This window comes from Amblyraja radiata, chromosome 28 (assembly GCF_010909765.2).
Source record: "Amblyraja radiata isolate CabotCenter1 chromosome 28, sAmbRad1.1.pri, whole genome shotgun sequence".
NCBI lineage: Eukaryota > Metazoa > Chordata > Chondrichthyes > Rajiformes > Rajidae > Amblyraja > Amblyraja radiata.
Window position 1 is genome coordinate 11,220,964 of NC_045983.1, and position 23,823 is coordinate 11,244,786.

General features: G+C 41.5%; 1 protein-coding gene across 2 annotated transcripts in view; it reads left to right on the forward strand.

The window, feature by feature from the left end:
* vmp1 (vacuole membrane protein 1) overlaps window positions 1-23,823 on the forward strand; it is a 141,817-nt gene that overhangs the window by 65,832 nt on the left and 52,162 nt on the right. For both annotated transcript variants that reach the window (XM_033045781.1, XM_033045780.1), the window contains exons 6-7: window positions 6,640-6,804; window positions 23,419-23,538. In XM_033045781.1, the coding sequence (XP_032901672.1) occupies window positions 6,640-6,804; window positions 23,419-23,538 (285 nt within the window). The remainder of the gene's footprint in view (window positions 1-6,639; window positions 6,805-23,418; window positions 23,539-23,823) is intronic.

Here is a 23,823-nt window from a genome sequence, read left to right on the forward strand (position 1 = left end):
AAGTTGAAATGGGAAGTGTGGAGCGTGTGGGACCATTTGTGTTGGATACAAAATTGTCAAATATTGTTGAAAACTGGAAGTTAAAGGCCAAAGAAAATAAATCAATGAATGAATCGATAACTGTAATATCTATGAGGAAATGATTCTCTGAATTTGTTGAATTCGGCATTGTGTACTATGGTCTCGAATGGCCCTAGATGATCACTTACCCAGTTCCAAAGATGTAAAACATGGGAAGGCAAAGATGGAATTCACAGAGCGAGTGGGACGGAGAATTAAACTGGCAGGTGGCTGGAGCATCAGAAACATCTTGCAAATTTGCTGTAAAAAGAACATGCATTCTATTTTTTTTTAACCTATTGTCAACATCGAATTGACGACGCTAAATTAGAAATGCCAATAAACGACTCCTTCACCTTGAAAGATGGTTTATAGGGGCCCCTGAATGGTGGGATGAGGTGAAAGGATATGTTTGCACCTCCCGTTGTATGAGGAGGTGCAGTGAGAAGGAGAAAGGTTGGTGATGGACGAGCAGACTAGGGAGTTGTGGAGGAACAGTCTCTTCAGAAATTGAAAGGGAAATGGAAGATGTGACTGGTGTTGCAATCTTTTCTCATTGGAGATGGTGGAAATTATGGGGGATTATCCATTAAGAGGAAGCTGATGAGGTGGAAGGTGAAGATGAGAAGAAATACTGGATGAGAGGAATTCTTGTTCTGGCTGGGACAAAAGGTGATGAGAGGTGCAGACAATAGATGTGGTTTTAAAAAAAACTCCCTAGATCAGCAACTGGAAACATTGACTCTGTTTTTCTCATTTGTTTTTGTCTTTATCGTCCTCCTTTCCCCCTCCCACCACCTCACCCAATCAACCTTCCAACCTCGACTTTAGAAATACTTGATGTCCAAACATCTAGATTTCCCAAGAAAATGAAAAACCTCTCAATAGTTTAGGTCAAACTGCAGGATAGGCATATACAGTGCCCTCCATAATGTTTGGTACAAAGACCCATCATTTATTTATTTGCCTCTATATGCCACAATTTGAGATCTGTAATAGAAAAAATCACATGTGGTTAAAGTGCACAGTGTCAGATTTTATTAAAGGGTATTTTTATACATTTTGGTTTCACCATGTAGAAATGACAGCTGTGTTGAGACATTGTCCCCCCCATTTCAGGGCATCCTAATGTTTGGCACACATGGCTTCACAGGTGTTTGTAATTGCTCAGTTGTGTTTAATTGCCTCCTTCATGCAGGTATAAGAGAGCTCTCAGCACCTGGTCTTTCCTCCAGTCTTTCCATCACATTTAGAACCTTTTATTGCTGTTTATCAACATGAGGACCAAAGTTGTGCCAATTAAAGTCAAAGAAACCATTATGAGACTGAGAAACAAGAATAAAACTGTTAGAGACATCAGCCAAACCTAAGGCTTACCAAAATCAACTGTTTGGAAGATAATTAAGAAGAAAGAGAGCACTGGTGAGCTTACTAATCGCAAAGGGACTGGTAGGCCAAGGAAGACCTCCACAGCTGATGACAGAAGAATTCTCTCTATAATAAAGAAAAATCCCCAAGCACCTGTCCGACAGATCAGAAACACTCTTCAGGAGTCAGGTGTGGATTTGTCAATGACCACTGTCCACAGAAGACTTCATGAACAGAAATACAGAGGCTAAACTGCAAGATGGTTAGCTGTAAAAATTGGATGGCCAGGTAACAGTTTGCCAATAAGTACTTAAATGAGCAACCACAGTTCTGGAAAAAGATCTTGTGAACAGAGGAGACGAAGTTAACTTATATCAGAGTGATGGCACGAGCAAAGTATGGAAGAGAAAAGGAACTGCCCAAGATCCAAAGCATACCACCTCATCTGTGAGACACGGTGGTGGGGGTGTTATGACCTGGGCATGTATGGCTGCTGAAGGTACTGGCTCACTTATCTCCATTGATGATATAACAGCTGATGGTAGTAGCATAATGAATTCTGAAGTGTATAGACACATCTTATCTGCTCAAGTTCAAACAAATGCCTCAAAACTCATTGGCTGCCAGTTCATTCTACAGCAAGACAATGTTCCCAAACGTACTGCTAAAGCAACAAAGGAGTTTTTCAAAGCTAAAAATGGTCAATTCTTGAGTGGCCAAGTCAATCACCTGATCTGATCCCATTTGAGCATGCCTTTTATGTGCTGAAGAGAAAACTGAAGGGGACTAGCCCCCAAAACAAACATAAGCTAAAGATGGTTGCAATACAGGCCTGGCAGAGCATCACCAGAGAAGACACCCAGCAACTGGTGATGTCCATGAATCACATACTTCAAGCAGTCATTGCATGCAAAGGATATGCTACAAAATACTAAACATGACTACTTTCATTTACATGACATTGCTGTGTGCTAAACATTATGATGCCCTGAAATGGGGGGGGGGGGGGGACTATGTATAAACACTGCTGTAATTTCTACATGTTGTTTAAGAAGGAACTGCAGATGCTGGAAAATCGAAGGTAGACAAAAGTGCTGGAGAAACTCAGCGGCTGCAGCAGCATCTATGGAGCGAAGGAAATAGGCAACGTTTCGGGCCGAAACCCTTCTTCAGACTGATGGGGGGGGGGGGGGGGGGGAGGAGAAGGGAGAAGACAGGAAAACGGAGGAGGAGGAGCCTAAGGGCTGAGGGAGAGCTAGAAACCAAAATGTATAAAAATACCCTTTAATAACATCTGACAATGTGCACTTTAACCACATGTGAATTTTTCTATTACAAATCTCAAATTGTGGAGTACAGAGGAAAATAAATAAATGATGGGTCTTTGTCCCAAACATTATGGAGGGCACTGTGGTTAAACCTTGAGTATGTTGTGAATCGAGTCAAGCTCATGCCAATGATTTAACGGTAAACCACAAAACATGTGGTTTATTTTGTTTATAATGTCTTTTTTTTGGTTGATCTAACAGTTTCCAGAGGAAATTTAAAAGTATGATTGCCCATCTGTTAACAATTAGATTGGTTACTTTCTGCGGGTATTTCATTTATGCCGAGGGAATAATGGGCTTGAGCTTGCTTTGCAACTATTTTATGTGGTATTCTGGATCTTTTCATTTTGATTCTTTGAAGAAATGATTGAGGTTAAGGTGCTGATCAGGTTACATTGGCTTCGGACCAAAGATCATAGAGCGGACTTTGCTTCGGCCTCACTGACTCTTGATTTGTTTAGTACTGCAACTAAAAAATGTTCCCTCCATGGCAATTATGTATCTTTTTCCAGATAAGGAGGCCAAAGTTCAGTCTCATCAAGATCCTATATAATTTCAGGAAGACATCTTTACTCCACTACCTCATATGCACTTTTAATTACATCTATATGTTCTATATTTCTATGTTTCTATGTTTCTAATAAAGGCCAACATATTACTTGACTTCCTAATTACTTGCTAACCTCCCCATTTGCTTTGAGTGATCTTTGTAGAAGGAAATATGGGTCCCTTTGAACATCAACATGCCCCAGTCAATTGCCATTACCACGTGTTCTGTATTGTGCACCGACCATTTTTAAAAATGTCTTGAGTATATTTGGAAATATTTGATACTTTCAGATAAATTATTAATATAGATTTTGAAAACCTGGGGTCCAAGGTCTGATTCCTGCAATGTCCTGCTGGTCACAGCTTGCCATCCTGAGAAAACCTGATTCATTAACCTGTCTGTTAATGAATTCCTAATTCAAGGCAAGACCCATTACATATGCTTTAACTTTGTTGACCAGCCTATTCTATCAAAAGCCTTCTGAAAATACACCACATTCGGTATTTCTCCTTAACTATTCTATCGATCACATCCTCAAAGAATTCTCTTTGGTTGGTCAAACTTAATTTCGATATCATTAAATGAATCCATTCCAATTCTGCTCATCCTTTTTCTAGAACTAATGTTAGGTTAACAGGTTGGTGGTTCTTTCTTTCTCCTTCCTTCTTAAAATTTTGATCGATAAGCAAATCATCTACCATCTGTATATCTCCTTAAAACTCAGGGATATAAAGCCAAGCATAATGATCATCATTGGCCTCCAACATCCATCTTAGTGAGTTTGTTGAAAGGCAGGCATACAAAGATTCTTCACTTGTGTGGAATCTAAAATGTGAGATTATGCTTATACGATTGTCATTAATAAAACCAATTAAGTATTTGGGAGAATATTGTTTAGCCAGTGATTGATGAGAATATAGGACTCCACCACAAGATATTTGAGGCAAGTAGAACACATCTGGTTTAAGTATATCAATAAATAAAAGGATATGCTGGTATAATGGTAGATAACGAATGATAGATACTCCTTCAAAGTATAGGATGGCCTATTCCTTTCCCAGTTTCTTATCTAATGAACTTGTCAAGGAAAGATTTTATAAACTAGACAATATTATAAACTGTGGTATCACAATTATCAGGATTTTGTTTTCTTGTCAGAAACATTTCTGAGGTCATTGTACATCAGAAACATCAGAATCAGGCCTTTGGCTTAAAATTTAAGACAGACAGCTGAATATCCAACATGTTCCCAGTGCTCCAATGTGTGTTCACACAGTGTTGAGTTGCGGCTTGAAATCGGCGACAGGGAGGCAATTATCCTACCAAAGATTTTGAGATGTTGATATTTGTTATTTTTCTTTGAATAGGAACCACTTTTCTGGTTTTGTGGGAAGTTATATTAGAAGACCATCATTCAACTCGATAAATTTGACACCGCATTTGTTGGAACGTTATAGTCTGTAAAAATAAGACAATGTAGTGTAAAGACGTTATGATTCCCCTTTGCATGTACTGCTTCTTTAAATGATTAATCATTCTCCTAAACTGCAATTCTGGTTTAATTACACTTCCATTGAATCAACTTGTCATGTATAAATTTTAGACTTGTTCCAGACAGAACTATAAGAACAGTGAGTGCTTGGGGATTGCATTTGAAGAAAAACATTTCTGTTTAAAAATTGCCAATAAATTATCTAACAGATTTAAAATGTAAACAGTGGTTAGTTTTTTTCCACCCAAAGTTGGGGGAGAAAAAAAGTATGGCTTGTTGAATTGAGAAGTCAGAGCTAATCTGAAGAAAATTCATAGCAGGCAGTCAATGTGGTTGACCACTGGTCCTGTTCCATGCATTGTTGAAAGCTCTTCTTGGTAGATAATTTTTATGATCAGCAACAAGAATGCACAAGAACCAAAACATTTTTAAAATATCCTAGAAACAAGTTAATTCCAAACCTTGCATCGAAAATTAAATGTAGAATGCTGTAGAAAAGAAAGTCTTTGAACAAAGCTGCCTCGTACTTCAAGTGTAAGAGTAAAACTTTTTTGAGGTTTTGGAGAAGGTCCAATATAGTAAATGGGGTGGCACAGTGGTAGAGTTGATGTCTTGCAGCGTCAGGGACCAGAGTTCGATCCTGACTATGGGTGTTGTCTGTACGGAGCTTGTACGTTCTCCCTGTAACTGGGGTTTCTCCCGAGTGCTCTGGCTTCCTCCCACACTTTAAAGACGTTCAAGTTTGTAGGTTGATTGGCTTCTGTACGTTGTCCCTCGTTTGTAGGATAGTGTTACTGTGTGGGGATATCACTGGTCGGCGCGGACTCGGTGGGCCAAAGGATCTGTTTCCATGCTGTATCTCTAAAGTCTAAAATAAATTGTCCACCTCCAGACATAAAGATGACAATAGATTTTTTTAAACAAAAACAATCATTCCTCCTTTGGTATCTGAGGAAGTAGGACGCATGGGATTAATTCACGTTCCTCATAATGTGGCTGAAGTAAGAGCCTGCCTTAGCTTTTGCCATCCTGGCTCCAAGCAACAGTTTACATTTTTGGAAGTTGCTGGCAAGAGGTCACTTTATTTTGGCAGCCCATCTTTTTATTTTTTGAGCCAAGGCAGAGTTGCTGGCCTGCATGAACAACCAAAATCAGAGTTAGATTTTAGTTGTATTTATATCTGCATGTGGCAATGTTTGCAGGGAATGCTGACGTAGTCGGTCAGCATCTATTCAATGCATCGCAAAGTAATTCACTGAGAAATCCTTGGTATGGTGTTGGAAGCTAGTAGAGTGGCTGCCTCGTGAATTCAATTATCTGGGGTCAATCAGCATACCAGCTGTACCACTGTGCCACTGCATGTGAGCGTAAAATTTCATTGTTCGGGGACATTGAAAAGTTCTATTGAGGTATTGAATGACAAGTTTATTGTTTCTTCTATCTCCCCCCCCCCAAAAAAAAAAGACCTCTTTAATTATTTTTTTTAGTATTACAATTTAAAGGATTTTTAAAAAGCTGCAACTAGTAGTGCCATAGAAGTCTATTATTGCATCTAATTTATAAACATAGAGTACATCATGCTGAATAGAAAACAATTAGTCAACTATTGTTCTGCAGGATGAAATGCACAGGTATTTAAGGAAACTAAAACAAAATTATAGTCTGATTTGAATATTTCTTTGCAAGTGTTTATATTTTAAATTCATTACATGCTTGGATTTCGGCATCGTCCCAAGATCTAACTATTAATTGAAAGAAAATTGGTGAAGGTTTGCAGTTTAAAAAAAAAATTTAGTCTGTTAGTAATTCACAACATTTTATTCCTTATGCTTTGTCTGCAGGGACCACACATTGCTTCAGTGACATTGGCTGCATATGAATGTAACTCTGTGAATTTCCCGGAACCTCCCTATCCAGATAAAATCATCTGCCCTGATGAGAAATTGAAAGAGACTATCTCTCTATGGGCCATTATCTCCAAAGTCAGGCTGGAGGCTTGCATGTGGGTAAGTCTCCCTGTCATTTTATAATAACTTATAAACATATATTTGTGCAGCACATTTAATGCAATGAAGCATCGTATCATTTGACAGGAGAGTTATCAAACAAAACTTAACTGGACCACTCAGTGATTTTCAGGCAGATACGGATTATAAAAAGCGTCTCAAAAGAGATGGAGATAATTAGGGAGCGAATTCCAGAGGTTGAAAGTTGTTGCCGTTTTAAGCCTGGCTACTGTTGGAAGATGTGCAGGACTGAAGGAGAAAGTATAAGGTGGCAACCCCAGTATAATTGGATCGGAATTAAAAAAAAATAAATTATTATTGGTCTTGAAGTGAATATAGATCATCAGAAATGGGTTAATGGAACTTGGATGTAGCCAACAGTGCTTAGGATGGTTTCAGATTTACAGAAGGCCGAACATGGGAGCCAGCCAGAGGGAGCTGCATTGTACCAATATTTTGTTGCTTGGACTATTTTCTCTGCGTCCAATTAATTTCCCCTATAAATCACACATTTATCAGGATGTGCTTTCAGTTGTTTGAAAACAATAGATGGTACGGGAATCAAGTCTCTTCACTGCAATTCCTTTTATTATTGTCCCTCCAGAGTTATAATACCCAACCTCCATCCATAATGAAACAATCAATCCTCTTTTTTGTTCTCTTGGTATGTACAGTATTCAGCTGTTAGATGTTCAGTAATGTCCAGATGTAAGCTACCATGAAATTTGAAAAAGCTAGAATTCTGCACTGAATTGTTGGCCTAAAGAATAATATCTAGTTTTAGAAGTCCATTTTAATCCAGCAGTTTTCTGATTTGCAGGAGAATAGAGAGTCATAGAGTGATACAGTGTGGAAACAGGCTCTTCAGCCCAACTTGCCCACACCGGCCAACAATGTCCCAGCTATACTAGTCCCACTTGTCCATATCCCTCCAAACCTGTCCTATCCACGTACCAACTAACCCATGGATGATTCTATGATTGATTCAACCAAGATAAATATTTAATGATCTCTTTTTGCCCTTTCAATTGACTGCTTGGGTATACTAGTACAGTGGGATTTGCTTGATTTGACTGTCTATTGATAAGCATTTGATAAGGTCCCACATAGGAGATTAGTGGGCAAAATTAGGGCACATGGTATTGGGGGGTAGAGTACGAACCTGGATAGAAAATTGTTTGGCAGACGGGAAACTAAGAGTAGGGATTAACGGGTCCCATTCAGAATGGCAGGCAGTGACTAGTGTAGTACCGCAAGGCTCGGTGCTGGGACCGCAGCTATTTAAAATACACATCAATGATTTAGATGAAGGGATTCAAAGTAACATTAGCAAATTTGCAGATGACACAAAGCTGGGTGACAGTGTGAACTGTGAGGAGGATGCTATGAGAATGCAGGGTGACTTGGATAGGTTGGGTGAGTGGGCAGATGCATGGCAGATGCAGTTTAATGTGGATAAATGTGAGGTTATCCACTTTGGTAGCAAAAATCGGAAGGCAGATTATTATCTGAATGGTGTCAAGTTGGGAAAAGGGGAAGTACAACGGGATCTGGGGATCCTTGTTCATCAGTCAATGAAAGTAAGTATGCAGGTACAGCAGGCAATGAAGAAAGCAAATGGCATGTTGGCCTTCATTACAAGAGGAGTTGAATATAGGAGCAAATAGATCCTTTTGCAGTTGTATAAGGCCTAGTGAGACCACACCTGGAGTATTATGTGCAGTTTTGGTCCCCTAATTTGAGGAAGGGCATTATTGCTATTGAGGGAGTGCAGCGTAGGTTTACAAGGTTAATTCCCAGGATGGCGGGACTGTCATATGATGAGAGAATGGAGAAGCTGGGCTTGTGTACTCTGGAGTTTAGAAGGATGAGAGCGGATCTTATGGAAAAATATAAGATTATTAAGGGTTTGGACACGCTAGACGCAGGAAACGTGTTCCCGATGTTGGGGGAGTCCAGAACCAGGGGCCACTGTTTGAGAATAAGGGGTAAGCCATTTAGAACGGAGATGAGGAAACACTTTTTCTCACAGAGAGTTGTGAGTCTGTGGAATTCTCTGCCTCAGTGGAGGCCGGTTCTCTGAATACTTTCAAGAGAGAGCTAGATAGGGCTCTTAAAGATAGCAGTCAGGGGATATTGGGAGAAGGCAGGAACGGGGTACTGATTGGAGATGACCAGCCATGATCACATTGAATGGCTCGAAAAAGGCCGAATGGCCTATTCCTGCACCTATTACCTATGGTCTATTGTCTAAATTTTAAGTATGTTTCCTTTTTCCTGACCAGAGCCTCAACATCTCTTGTGAACTATAGTTCCGTAAACTTGACAGCTTTCCCCTTCCTCCTAATAGGAGCATGTTGCCATCTTACTCTTGTCATCTCATTTGTGAAAACTTACCACCTGCTAGCTATCCTCTGAACTGCAAACAGACACTCCCAATTGCCTCCAACCATATCGTTCCCCAGCCCCGCAAGGCCCAATCTTACCTTCTCTCCAAAATCCATAAACAGAACTGCCCTGGTAGACCCATTGTTTCTGCCTGCACCTGTCCCACTGAATTCATTTCCTCATACCTCATCTCCATCCTATGCCCCCAGGTTCAATCCCATCCCGACCTATGTCCAAGACATCTCACACGCCCTTCATCTCATCAATGACTTCCGTTTTCCAGGTCCCCACTCCCTCGTCTTTACTATGGATGTTCAGTTACTCTACACCTTCATACCCCGCCAGGACGGCCTTAAAGCCCTCTTATTGATTCCTCGACCGCGGAACCAGATAATTTCCATCTATCGATACTCACCTCCGCCGAGCAGAGCTGGTCATTACACTTAACAACTTCTTCATCTCCTCATAAATCCAAGGCATAGCCATGGGCACTTGTATGGGCTCCAGCTACGCTGCCTCTTTGTAGAGTACGTCAAGCAATCCGTGTTCCAGGTATACACTGGTCTTATCCCTGAACTCTATATTCGCTACATTGATGACTGCATCGGGGCTACCTCCTGCACCCATGCAGAACTCATGGACTTCATTAACTTCACTACTAATTTCCATTCTGCGCTCAAATTCAGTTGGACCATCTCCGACATCTCCCTTCCGTTTCTTGATCTCACCATCTCCATCTCGGGAGATAGACCATCAACTGACATCTATTATAATCTACTGAATCCCACAGCTATCCAGACTACACTTCTTTCCATCCTGCCTCCTGCAAAGACTCTATCCCTCTACTCCCAATTCTTCCATCTGCGCCCAAAATGAGATGTTCCATACCAGGCCATCTGAAATGCCCTCATTCTTTAGGGAACTGGAATTCCCCTCTTCTATCATAGATGAGGCCCTCACATGGGTCTCCTCGGTATCCAGCATCTCTGTTCTTGCTCCCCTCCCCCCCCAGTCGCAACAGACGGAATCCCCCTAATCCTCACCTTTAACCCAATCAGCTGTTACATACAGCACATAATCCTCTGCCACCTCCAACAGGATCCCACCACTAGCCACCTTCCCATCTCCACCGCTTTCCACACAGACACAAGGCATAGGGTCCCTCCGCAACTCCCTGGTTATCCCATCCCTTCCCACCCAAACAAGCCCCTCCCCAGGTACCTTCCCCTGCAACCACAGGAGAAGCACCACCTGCCCCTATACCTTCTACCTCGATTCCGTCCAAAGATCCTGACAGTCCTCTCAAGTTAGGCAGCGGTTCACTTGTACCTCCTCCAACCTCATCTACTGTATCCGTTGTTCCAGGTGTGGACTCCAAAAATATCGGTGAGACCAAGAGTGGACTGGGCGATCGTTTCGCTGAACACCTTCGCTCAGTCCGCCTTGGCCTACGTAATCTCCCGGTTGTTAAATACTTTAACTCTCCTCCCCATTCCAATACTGACCTTTCTGTCCTAGCCCGCCTCCACTGTCAGAGTGAGGCCCAGCGCAAATTGGAGGAACAGCACCTTCTCTTTCGTTTGGGCAGCTCACAACCCAGCGGTATTAATATTGATTTCCCTAACTTCACGTAAACCATGCCTACCCTCTCTCTCTGTCCCTCCCACATCCTAATTCTCTGACTATACTCACTGTCCTCCTGATTAAATTTTATTGATTGCATGCCCCGTTGTCACCTTCCCCTCAGCTAAAAATGAACCATTCTACATTTTCCTTGCACATTTTCCCATTTGATCTGTGTTTTCACACTTTACCCTTCCACATCTCTCTGTCTCTCCCCTGACATTCAGTCTGAAGATGGGTCTCGACCTGTAATATCACCCATTCCTTCTCTCCAGAGATGCTGCCAGTCCCACTGAGATTGTCGCTAATCTCACTGTTATTTATGCGTTGACTATTCACGACTCTCTGGGATTAAAAGTCCCAGAGATTTTTGCCTCTTGAAGAGGTTGTTGTCATCTCATAAATCCTGAAACCATGGCCCTTAGCTTCAGAAGAAACAACCTCTGTGTACATTAGGAAGGCTAGTTAACATTGTCAGTCCTTTCAAGTCGGGACATTCAAGTCTATGGTTCTTAAATTAGATGTCTGGTACTGGATTCTATTTGAGCGGGTATTCTAGGAATTTTGTGGAGTTTTTTATTCCTTTTAGCTCTGAATTGTATTTTCTATCTCTTGACTCTCTCAAAGTTAAATGTAAGTGGGCTGAGAAATTTCTCGTTGAGAATCTTCATGCTTCTGGCATGTTTGATCGCCAAGATTGAACACACTTTTCATTACACTTGTGCAGTATTGTAACTTTTTTTGCCACCAGTCTGTGGGTGTTTAACAATGTGATTGAACAAGAAAATGCTAGACAAATGTAGATATAATCTCCATTATCAGCAACTACTCTTTCAACCATTGCAGCTTCATCCTCAGGGGGGGCCTTAACTACATTTCTTGTTGTACCACTGCTGTTTCTACTTCAAAGGCCAGTTAGGAAGCCGTTGGTATTTGCTGTTCATGTGCTTCTGATCGTCACACAAGCCACAGCATGATTTTCACTAAGTGACAAATGTACTTTCCGAATATTCTTTGAGCCGCCTCCTTAACATCTATTCTTATTTCCTTCTCTACTGTAAAGGTTCTGACAGCAGCCTGCAACCCTTCCTTTTAGCACCTGTACATGCTTGTAAAGTGAAACGCAAGAGGAGCCAAACGTTTGGCCCTTTATGCCTTTTTGTTTGGTGTAATTCCAATTGCAAGTACTGTCCAGAAAAATACTGGATTTTAATTTAATTTTAAACAACATTAAGTGGAACCCATTGGGTCCCAGTCACACGGGAGGCCTGGTCCCCCAACGCAGCCCAATCCCCCAACGGAATATTCCACCACTCACCCATAGCCCCTAACTGCGCAGGCGCGGCTCATTTCCCCTCATCCCCGAGCACTCCCTCCCCTTCCTCTTCATGTGTGGGAGGGGAGGGGGGGAGGAAAGTGGGGTGTGTGGCGGGAGTGGGGTGGGAGGGGAGGAGGGTTGTGTGTGGACGGGGAGGTGTGGGGGGGGGGGGAGACGGTGGTGTGGGGGGAGGAGGGGGTGTGGCGGGGGGGTGTGGGGTTGGGGGGGAGGTGTGTATATGGGCGGGAGGGTTGTGGGAGGGGTGTGGGGGGGGTTGTGGGGGAGGGGGGGGTTGAGGAGGAGGGGGTGTTGTGGGGGTGGGGGGGAGTGAGCTCGGAGAAAAGACAGGGAAGAGCTATGGGGAGAGGGGGGCATCACGGGGGAAGGGGGAGGAGCCAGCGAGGGGGACCAGGGGGGTAATGGCTGGAATTGGCGGTGCGATGGGGACTCACAGCGGGCGCTGGTCGCTGGTCGTTCTCCGCCGGGATCAGAGTCTCCGCTTTCCGTTTGGCGATATCTCCGACTCCGGGCTGGGCTGGGCTGGGTCGGACCTCTGATGCTGGGCTGCTGCTTGGGGCTGGTCTGGGCTGGGCTGCTTCGGGTCCCTCAAAGTCCGGTTGGAAAACTCCGCCGGCCAGTAAAGACGCGATGAGGCAGGAAGGGGCGGACCGTCCCGGGGAGTGACAGGGGAAGAGACTAATCCGCGCGGCGCTGGTAGGCAGGAGAAGAGATCGATCTGCGCAACGTGCTTTTTAAGATTTTTAAACCTCGCTGACTTTTCCGACATTCAACCGATCGGAACGAAACTTGGTGCAATCGCAGTGCAGGAGAACGGTGAGTGAACTAGCAAAATATCGCAGCGCTAGCGCGGACTGTTTTTGCGCAAATAGAAAGACCGCCAAACCAGAAGATAACAAGATCAGAGTTTTAGTTATGTATTGATAGATGGATAGATAAATGAAGTATTAACTTCAGTGTTCTTTAAAGTCTTTTCAACAGTTTGGACTAGAATTACCTCTTCAGATTGGAATGATCAAATGTAAATAAAATCACTGGGAACTTGGGGTTGCTATGATGCATTCAAGGAAGTGCGTTTCACACAAAGCTGTGCTGGGGACATGATGCCTGTAACATTTGAGAAACTATTGTTCTAAGCACCAGCAATGCTCCCCCTCTGAGTGCTGCAATAAGAAAGTTCTAATGCTTTTATATGTTGCAAAATAATATTATAGATTTTCCGTCCAAAAACAATAAATCTCTTCAATGAGTCAGTTGGATCAAATCTCAGTTTTCTGTAATATTTATGTCAAAATCTTTGTCCTCAGCTGTTGGCAGAAATCTATGTTGTGTCATCCACCTGAGCTGGTTAGTAACTGGCCATTCCTTCTTGGGATGTTGTGGCTTGTTAATTAAACAGTGTTCAGAAATTTTGATTTTGCATTCTATTGGCTTGCTGTCTTTTAACAGTGTTCTGTCCTGAAGCATTTATGGAAGTTTGTTCTGATGGTTTCTTTCACTGATGTCTCTAGTCTACACACATTTATTGAAAGATGAGCTGAAGGCTTGCTGTAGGTCGTCTTATTTGCTGCTTTGAAATAAGACACTAAGTGATGTGAAATCCATTTTAGAATAAGGCTGTAATGTAACAAAATGTGGAAAAAGTGAAGGGATCTGAATACTTTCTGAATGCACTGCAAAGCATTCAGCCTTTTGTGTTCCCAGGCATTTCCCAGTGGGAAATGTTACACTTTATCATTCCTATAATGCGGGGAAAACGGCCTTGCTTCAATGAGGAGTGCAAAAGGGCTGGCCAAGTGCAGTACTAGACTTAACTAAAAATATGGTGTGCCAATATAGTGAAGCTACGATGAAGGACTATTTGTATGCCAAATTCGGCAACTTGAGCGCCCTGGAGAGGAAGAGACTACAAAAAGTAGTAAACACTGCCCAGTCCATCATCGGCTCTGACCTTCCTTCCATCGAGGGGATTTATCGAAGTCGCTGCCTCAAAAAGGCTGGCAGTTTCATCAAAGACCCTCACCATCCTGGCCACACACTCATCTCCCTGCTACCTTCAGGTAGAAGGTACATGAGCCTGAAGACTGCAACAACCAGGTTCAGGAATAGCTACTTCCCCACAGCCATCAGGCTATTAAACCTGGCTCGGCCAAACTCTGAACATTAATAACCCATTATTTGTTATTTGCACTTTATCAGTTTATTTATTCATGTGTTTTGTAGTAAATGCCTATTATGTTCTGTGTGCTGAAGCAAAGCAAGAATTTCATTGTCCTATCAGGGACACATGACAATAAACTTGAACTTGAGCTTGAATAACATAAATAGCATGCAATGGACAGGTAAAAAATCTTACAACCAATGGATCAGAACTAAACACTTGTCTGATCACATCTAGTCATAAATGGTATTTAAGGAAGACTCGTAAATGTCAACCAGGGCCCCTCGCAATTTCCTCTCTAGTGTCCCACAATGTCCTCGGATATATCTGATCAGGCCCTACTGTCTTTCTTTATATCTTAACATTAGGGTGGATCAATTTCACTACGGTGGGTTTTAAATTGGGTCAGGTTTGTACCCAAGTCTCTGCTAATTTCCATTACCTTCAAGGTACAGTTGCTTAGTAGAAACCCTCTGCTCAAGAAAGGAGAATTTACAAGCCAATCCATGTGATCACCAGTCCCCTTTCCACTGTCCTTGATGTGCTTGGCCCAGAGCCCATAATTACTTCAGTCCCCTAACTTGCTTTGGACTTAGTCCAAGCAGTATGATACAGCAACGCATTTTGTGCTGGGACAATATATAAAGGACACACTAACCAATCTATAAGCGTGTTTAAATGTACATGCTATTAAAATGTAATCAACTAATATGCAAAAACCCAATATAAGAAAATACAGCATTAGCCGTAAATAATTGAACTTATGTTGAACCTATAAATTTCTTATAAATACATTTTTGCGAAAAAGAAACTACTGCGAATGCAATAGTTTTAGTAATTTAGCTCATAATAATTAATAAGTGATATTGTGTCAATTTGCATTTGTTACGGACTTCGTTTTCAGTCTAGAGATACAGCGCAGAAACAGGCCCTTTGGCCCATTGAGTGTGCACAGACCAGTGATCCCCGCACATTAACACTATACTACACTAGGGACAATTTATACCATGCCATTTAACCTACAAACCTACAACGTTTTTGGAATGTGTGAAGAAAATGAACTTCTTGAAGAAAACCCACACAGGTCACGGAGAACGTACAAACTCTGTCCAGACAAGCACTTGTAGCCGGGATTGAACCCGGGACTCTAGCGCGGTAAGGCTAAGGCAACTCTACCGCTGCGCCACCATGCTGCCCCTGTTTCACATATTCTATGAACATATAGCTTGCTACAGAATTGAAGAGAACTTTGCTGTATTGCTTTGCAGACCGAATCCTGGTATGCTGCTTTTGTCCACCAGTATATTTATTTCTATCTGGGAAATTAATGTACTTTAGCTCTTCTGGGAAACGCACAAATATTTTCATGTTTTTATTTCCTTCAAACATCCTTTGAGATGGGTATTATGTGATGGTGAATTAAGATTAACCAAACCAGATATTTGATACAGAAAAACAACATCTATGAAGGTCTGGTCTTTCAGCCTTGTTATAATTGATATTTTGGTCCAGTAGATTAAATCTGACTTGGTTGTATAGGCAAAGTGGTTTTTATCATCCTAACAACACAACAGTTCAGCTTCCACTTGCTGCTGGTAGCCAGTTATAACTGTTCTTTAACACAGTTTAGTAAAGAAATGTCAGATACTTGAGCAAATATTTTATGTATTCAAAGTACTAAAATTATCCAAATAATAGAAGAAAACAAGGGGGCAAAGGGGAGATAGGATCTTAAAACAGTTATAATGGCTAAATTCTCATGGGGCAACAAGTCAACAAGTATTTTGCACTTTTGTGGTTGCATCTTGAGCCATAAAAAGTAATAGCTTCAGAGACTGTTCACGTACTGCCTTTATTCATCAAAATTCTTTATTCGGGGAAAAGTCCAAGCGGATTTAAAATATATAATTTTAACAGTTCAGTGATGAAGAGTAATATAAAGCAGGTAATGGACCAATTAGCCTATTATCTGTCATTGGAAAAATGCAGGAATCCAATATTACAGAAGTTTAGCAGGATATAGAAAATCAAAATACATTTAAGCACAATCGGCATGAATTTACAAAAAGAACATGTTTTGACACAAAGATTATAGTTCTTTGTGGATCTGCAAGGTGAATAAAGGGAAATTGTTGGTATTAAGAATGAATTTGCAATATAAATTCTATAAATGTTATTTCACGAAGTACCAGCTTACTGAGTTGGGGCTGTCGGGAGATATTGGGCAACAACAGAAGAATTGGGCCACAAGTGTCAGTTTTGGGTTCTTGAATTGTTCTGGAGCTTCGTATTTTTCCTTCTACATTGATAATTGCAAATGATATGCTGTCTTTTATTGCAATTGGGCTGGAGGACAAAAAGTAGGTAGGTCTTGCATTAACCACATTAAGCATTGGCAAGACTACTGTTGTTATACTCTGTGCCATTTTGGCTCCATATTAGAGGGGGCTATCTTGCAAAGAAGTATTTCCGAGCAGATTCAGTAGGTTAACTTCTGGAATTAAGTATTTGTTTTTTGCGAAATGGTCGGGCCTTTACTTTTTTGAATTAAGAAAAGTGATAGGAGATTTCACTGAAACAGGATTAGATAATAGGAGTAGGCAATTCGGCCCTTCGAGCCAGCACCGCCATTCAATGTGATCATGGCTGATCATCCCAATCAGTACCCCGTTCCTGCCTTCTCTCCATATCCCCTGACTCCGCTATCTTTAAGAGCCCTATCTAGCTCTCTCTTGAAAGTATCTAGCGAACCGGCATTCACCGCCCTCTGAGACCGAGAATTCCACATACTCACAACTCTGTATGAAAAAGTGTTTCCTCATCTCTGTTTTAAATGGCTTACCCCTTATTCTTAAACTGTGGCCCCTGGTTATGGACTCCCCAAACATCGGGAACATGTTTCCTGCCTCCAGCGTGTCCAAACCCTTAATAATCTTTTATGTTTCAATAAGATTGCCTCTCATCCTTCTAAATTCCAGAGTATACAAGCCCAGCCACTCCATTTTCTCAGCATATGACAGTCCCGCCATCCCGGGAATTAACCTTGTAAGCCTACGCTGCACTCCCTCAATAGCAAGAATGTCCTTCCTCAAATTAGGGGACCAAAACTGCAAACAATACTCCAGGTGTGGTCTCACTAGGGCCCTGAACAACTGCAGAAGGACCTCTTTGCTCCTATACTCAACTCCTCTTGTTATGAAGGCCAACATGCCATTCGCTTTCTTCACTGCCTTCTGTACCTGCATGCTTACTTTCATTGACTGATGAAAAAGGACCCTCAGATCCCGTTGTACTTCCCTTTTCCCAACTTGACAGCATTTAGATAATAATCTGCCTTCCTGTTTTTGCTACCACATTTATCCACATTAAACTGCATCTGCCATGCATCTGCTCACTCACCCAACGTGTCCAAGTCACCCTGCATTCTCATAGCATCCTCCTCACAGTTCACACTCACCCAGCTTTGTGTCATCTGCAAATTTGCTAATGTTACTTTGAATCCCTTCATCTAAATCATTGATGTATATTGTAAATTGCTGCGGCCCCAGCACCGAGCCTTGCGGTACCCCACTAGTCAATGCCTGCCATTCTGGAAGGGACCCGTTAATCCCTACTCTTTGTTTCCTGTCTTCCAACCAATTTTCTATCCATGTTCTACCCCCAATACCATGTGCCCTAATTTTGCCCACTAATCTCCTATGTGGGACCTTATCAAATGCTTTCTGAAAGTCCAGGTACACTACATCCACTGCCTCTCCCATGTCCATTTTCTAGTTACATCCTCAAAAAATTCCAGAAGATTAGTCAAGCATGATTTCCCCTTCGTAAATCCATGCTGACTCGGACCGATCCTGTCACTGCTATCCAAATGTGCCGCTATTTCATCTTTTATGATTGACTCCAGCATCTTCCCCACCACCGATGTCAGGCTAACTGGTCTATAATTCTTTGTTTTCTCTCTCCCGCCTTTCTTACAAAGCGGGATAACATTAGCTACCCTCCAATCCACAGGAACCGATCCTGAATCAAAAGAACATTGGAAAATGATCACCAATGCGTCCACGATTTCTAGAGCCACTTCCTTAAGTACCCTGGGATGCAGATCATCAGGCCCTGGGGATTTATCAGCCTTCAGTCCCAACAGTCTACCCAACACCATTTCCTGCCTAATGTGGATTTCCTTCAGTTCCTCCGTCACCACAAATCCTCTGGCCACTAGTACATCAGGAAGATTGTTTGTGCCCTCCTTAGTGAAGACGGATCCCAAGTACCTGTTCAACTCATCTGCCATTTCCTTGTTCCCCATTAAAAAAAACACCTTTTTCAGTCTTCAAGGGTCCAACTTTGGTCTTAACTAATTTTTTCCTCTTCACTTCCCTAAAGAAGCTTTTACTATCCTCCTTTATATTCTTGGCTGGCTTACATTCGTACCTCATCTTTTCTCCCGGTATTGCCTTTTTAGTTATCTTCTGTTGCACTTTAAACATTACCCAATCCTCTTGCTTCCCGCTCATCTTTGCTACGTTGTACTTCTCTTTTATTTTTATATTGTCCCTGACTTTCCTTGTCAGCCACGGTCGCCCTTTACTCCCCTTGGAATCTTTCTTCCTCTTTGGAATGAACTGATCCTGCACCTTCTGTATTATTCCCAGAAATATCTGCCGTTGTTGTTCCACTGTCATCCCTGTTAGGGTATTTTTCCAGTCAACTTTGGCCAACTCCTCCCTCATGGCTCCATTGTCCCCTTTGTTCAAAGCGCTTTACATAATTTAAATAATAATAAGTTCAACTGTAATACTGTAATACTGACGCCTCCAATTTACCCTTCTCCCTCTCAAATTGTAGATTAAAACTTACCATATTATGGTCACTACCTCCTAATGGCTCCTTAACCTCAAATTCCCTTATCAAATCCGTTTCATTATACAACACCAAATCCAGAATTGCCTTCTCCCTGGTAGGCTCCAATACAAGCTGCTCTAAGAATCCAAAACAGAGGCACTCCACAAACTCCCTTTCTAGGGGTCCAGTACCAACCTGGTTTTCCCAGTCTACCTGCATGTTGAAATCTCCCATAACAACCGTAGCATTACCTTTACGACATGCCAATTTTAACTCTTTATTCAGCTTGCACCTTATATCCAGGCTACTGTTTGGGGATCTGTAGATAAGTATTTTTACCCTTACAATTCCTTAGTTCTATCCATATGGAGGGGAAGGATGTTTTCCCACATGGGTGCATGCAGGGAGGGAATAAAGTTTCAGAGGGATTGTCTATTTAAGACTGATTCCAGAATCATCAGAATGAACATGGATCCTCAGAAATCCCTTGGGCGCTGCATAATTTAAGTAATTGAATATAACCAAGGTGATTGAATATAGTCATTAAACCAGCTTTTTTGTTCATGGGGAACTGGTGGCTTTGGGGTCCAGCAGGAATGTGGAATTGAGAGCTGGGTCAGATCTATGATAGTCTTGTTTGGTGACAGAGCAGGCTGAAAGAACTTTACCTTCCTTCATGACATAATCTTAATGACAGATTTCTTTGAAGGTGTGTATAAATGCAAATTTGGGAGAGGGTCTCGACCTGAAACCTCGCCTATTCCTTCACTCCATAGATGCTGCCACACCCGCTGAGTTTCTCCAGCATTTTTGTCTACCTTCGGGAGAGGATGGTTCTTTCTACAAAATATTTGGCCCTGACATTGTGAGCTGAAGGGCATGTTCTTGTGCTGTTCTGTGTTCAGTTTTGGCCATCAAAAGTAAAACCGATCTAACATTTGGTTGAAGCATTTGTTTAACACTAATTAAAAAGGCATTGTACAATGAATTATTGGTCCAAAATCCAGAACCATGAATGTTCAGACCTTGAATCCAATTGTGAAAACTGAGGGCTATAAAAATTAGTAAAAGCAACCATTAAATTATTGGTAAATTGTTGGTAACCGCCAATTAAGTCACACAAATTAGTTCGCTACCTAGACTAACTTAGTCTCCCATTTATGATGACTCTCAGACCTGAAACATTAACTGCTTTTCTCTCCTGACATGCTGAGAAATACTGTGTTGTTTTTAATACTGACCTGGAAGAAAATCTGCCACACGCAAAAGATCATTCAATTTTATCACCTCTTAACTGCCTCTAGAACGGCCCAGCAAGCTGTTTAGTTTGGGAGCAATTGCAATAGAGAATAAATGCTGGCATAGTTGGCAGTATCTGCAATTGTCAAAGGGTATATATTTTTAAATTTTGTATCTAATATAGAAGACCACATTAAAAAAAAATGATTTGAGATATGAGCATCACCAGCAAAGTCACTAGTTATTGTCCATGAGATGGCGGTGGAGGTGGGGAGATACTTTACTGAACTGCTGCAGTCCTTTTGGTTAAAATCTTCACACGGTTTTTGGGAGAATTCCAGGATCTAGTTCCATCAACAATAAAGCAGTGCCCAAATTAGAAAGGTCTGATTTTGGATGATACAGATGATGGTATAAAATAATACAAAATAATGTTAAAATGCATAAAATTCTGAGGGGAATTGACTAGATGGATTCTGAGAAGCTGTTTTTCCTGGTGTCAGTATCTAGATCCAGAAAGTAGAGTTTCCGAGGAAGGGGTTTCCCATTTAAGGCAGAAAAAGAGTTTCATCTCTTGGAAGACCGACTTTGAAATTCTCCACTCCAAAGAAATGTAGAGAAAGGGAAACTGAATATATTCAAGGCAGTGATGGGAAAATATTTGAACTCCAGGGACTTGAGGGCCAGGGGGTAGAGTACAGAAGTAGTGCTGACGTCTAGATTAAATCAGCTGTGATTGTATGGCAGATTAGATGTGTGGGAACAATGGCTTGTTCCTGCTCCAATCAAATGCTGAATTAACATCAAGCGCACTCTCTCCTCTGGTCTGAAATTCGCTTACAGGGATAAGGTTGTGAAGATTTCAAGAGCTAAGTAGTTGATGCAAAATACAAACTGGGCCATTGATGAGCAGGTTATTGTTGGATAAGTGCCTCTTAAGAACATTGTCTGAATCTTCCATTGTATTGCTGATGATTTGGAGGAGAGAATAATTAGCCAGATTGGATTTGTCTTGCTTTTTGTGAACAGGACGTACTAGAACAATTTCCCAGTGTTGGGTAGATGCCAGTATTTTAACTATACTGGAATAGCTAGCTGCGGCAGAGCAAGTTGTGGAGTGCAAGTTTGCAGTTGGGATGCTATTTGGTCCCATAACTTTTGTTACATCTGATTCTCTCAGCCGTTTCTACATATGTGGAGTGAATTAAATTGGCTGAAGACAAAACTTCTATGATGGTGCGGATCTTGGGTTCTGACATTGCTTAGCTGTCTATTGCAAGTTAATTTTGTCATTTAACCTACAAGTTGCAACTTGAATAAGTTGACAACTCATTTTGTAAGTATGGCTGATCCTAGTATGTTCTTTTGCATTGCTCATTGAGCTACTGTTGATACTCTGGATCAGTGACAGAATGGGGCCTCTGGCAGGCCACTGCAGAATATACAAGTGTATCTTTGTGCTGCTGCACATGATCCTGAATGCCTCATGGATCCCAGTTTTGATCTTCTTTGATCTTGTGTTAAGTCTATACCATTTTGTATAATTGTGGTGCAATACAACATGAAATGTGTCCTTCGTGTAAAGTCAGACCTTATGTCTCTGAGAATGATCCCAGGAATGATTGGTTTCAACATATGGTGAGTGTTTGACTGCACTGGGCCTTTACCTGCTGGAGTTTAGAAAGATGAGGGGAGACCTCATTGAAACTTACTGAATAGTGAAAGGCCTGGATAGAATGGATTTGGAGAGGATGTTTCCACTAGTGGGAGAGTCTTGGACCAGAAGCCATAGCCTCAGAATAAAAGGACGTATCTTTAGGAGGAAGATGAGAAGGAATTTCTTAATTCAGAGGGTGGTAAATCTGGAATTCATTGCCACAGAAGGTTGTGGAGGCAGTCAAGAATATTTTTAGGGAAGAGATCGATAGATTCTTGATTATAGATTGATAGATTCTTGATTAGTACAAATGTCAGGGGTTAAGGGGAGAAGGCAGGAGTTGGGGTTGAGAGGGAAAGATAGATCAGTCATGATTGAATGGTGGAGTAGACATAATGGGCCAAATGGCCAAATGCTGCCTATTACTTATCTTCTATCACTTATGAACCTATGAAGACCATGCATCCATTTTGTCCTCATGGGGACAATTGTACCAATCCTTTTGTGGACAGATGAATCAGTTATACCTTGTATGTTGCACCCCATGGACGTTTTCTTTCTCGGTTATGTATCTCGATATGGAGCAGACAAAAAGGAGAGAATTGTGTACATTTCCTGTGGAATTTCATCAACTGAAAGTAAACAGGACTATTTTGTTCCACAGACAAATGTGTAGCTAAAATAACTTGCTGTTGTACAAACAAATGTTAATTGATATAATTGAAGTTCTTTAGTTGAAAGAAAATCTGGATATGCAGACATCCTACTTTTTTAATTCCAAAACAAAGTTAACTGGTCTTGAAAATATCTCTCGTTCCCCATTCCCCTGACTCTGTCTGAAGGAGGGTATCCACCTCTTCCTTCCCTCCAGGGATGGTGTCTGACCCACTGAGTTACTCCAGGTTTTTGTCTGTCTTGAAAATGCTAACCTTGATTTCAGTCATTAATCCAGATACCACAATTGAAACCATTTTATTTATTCCAGTATCTTGGCATCATTTCTCTCTTTTCCACTTCATCAGCAAAGCATTTGTAATATTGTAAAAAACACATATCTGACCAGAATGGTCAAATCTGCTGCCTATTTAAGAATTATTAGTCTGTCTATTGTTGAATGTCTAACAGAGAATATTGGTTAACATTATCTGAAAAAGAGAATTAAAATATTGGTTAATTGATCTTTACCCTTGTTTTTTATTTGAGTTGGAGTTGATGAGTTCTAGCCCAAACAAAAAATGTGTGCATCCATAAAGGTCTATTAATATTATTTTACCTCCCATTATTATAATAAAAAACTGCTTTTCCTTTGGCATTGTATGCTGTAAGTCATTGATTATTCCTTTGCTATACCCTTTTCTCTCTCGGTAGGGAGCTGGCACGGCGATAGGAGAGTTGCCTCCTTATTTCATGGCACGAGCAGCTCGTCTGTCAGGCACAGAAGCTGATGAGGAATTTGAAGAAATACTGGAACATGGTCAGAATTCAGAGGTGGGTTTATTTGTTTAAAAAAGGCAGTTCATTTGGAGCATATTTATAATGAATGAAGTAATTGTACAATTATCACAGTCCAGTAATCCATCCGCTGCCGTCTGCTGATATGTTATCAGCATTTCGTATCGCCCTGAGAAAGTTATTGTTTTACAACGGGAAGGCACATTTTATATGCTGATAGTTGGGATTGGCGCCAGGAGGTTAGTAAAAAAAAAAGGAAACTGGTGGATGATCTCAGCGGGTTGAGCAGTACCAGTGGTGTGGGATGGGGTGAGAGGTTGG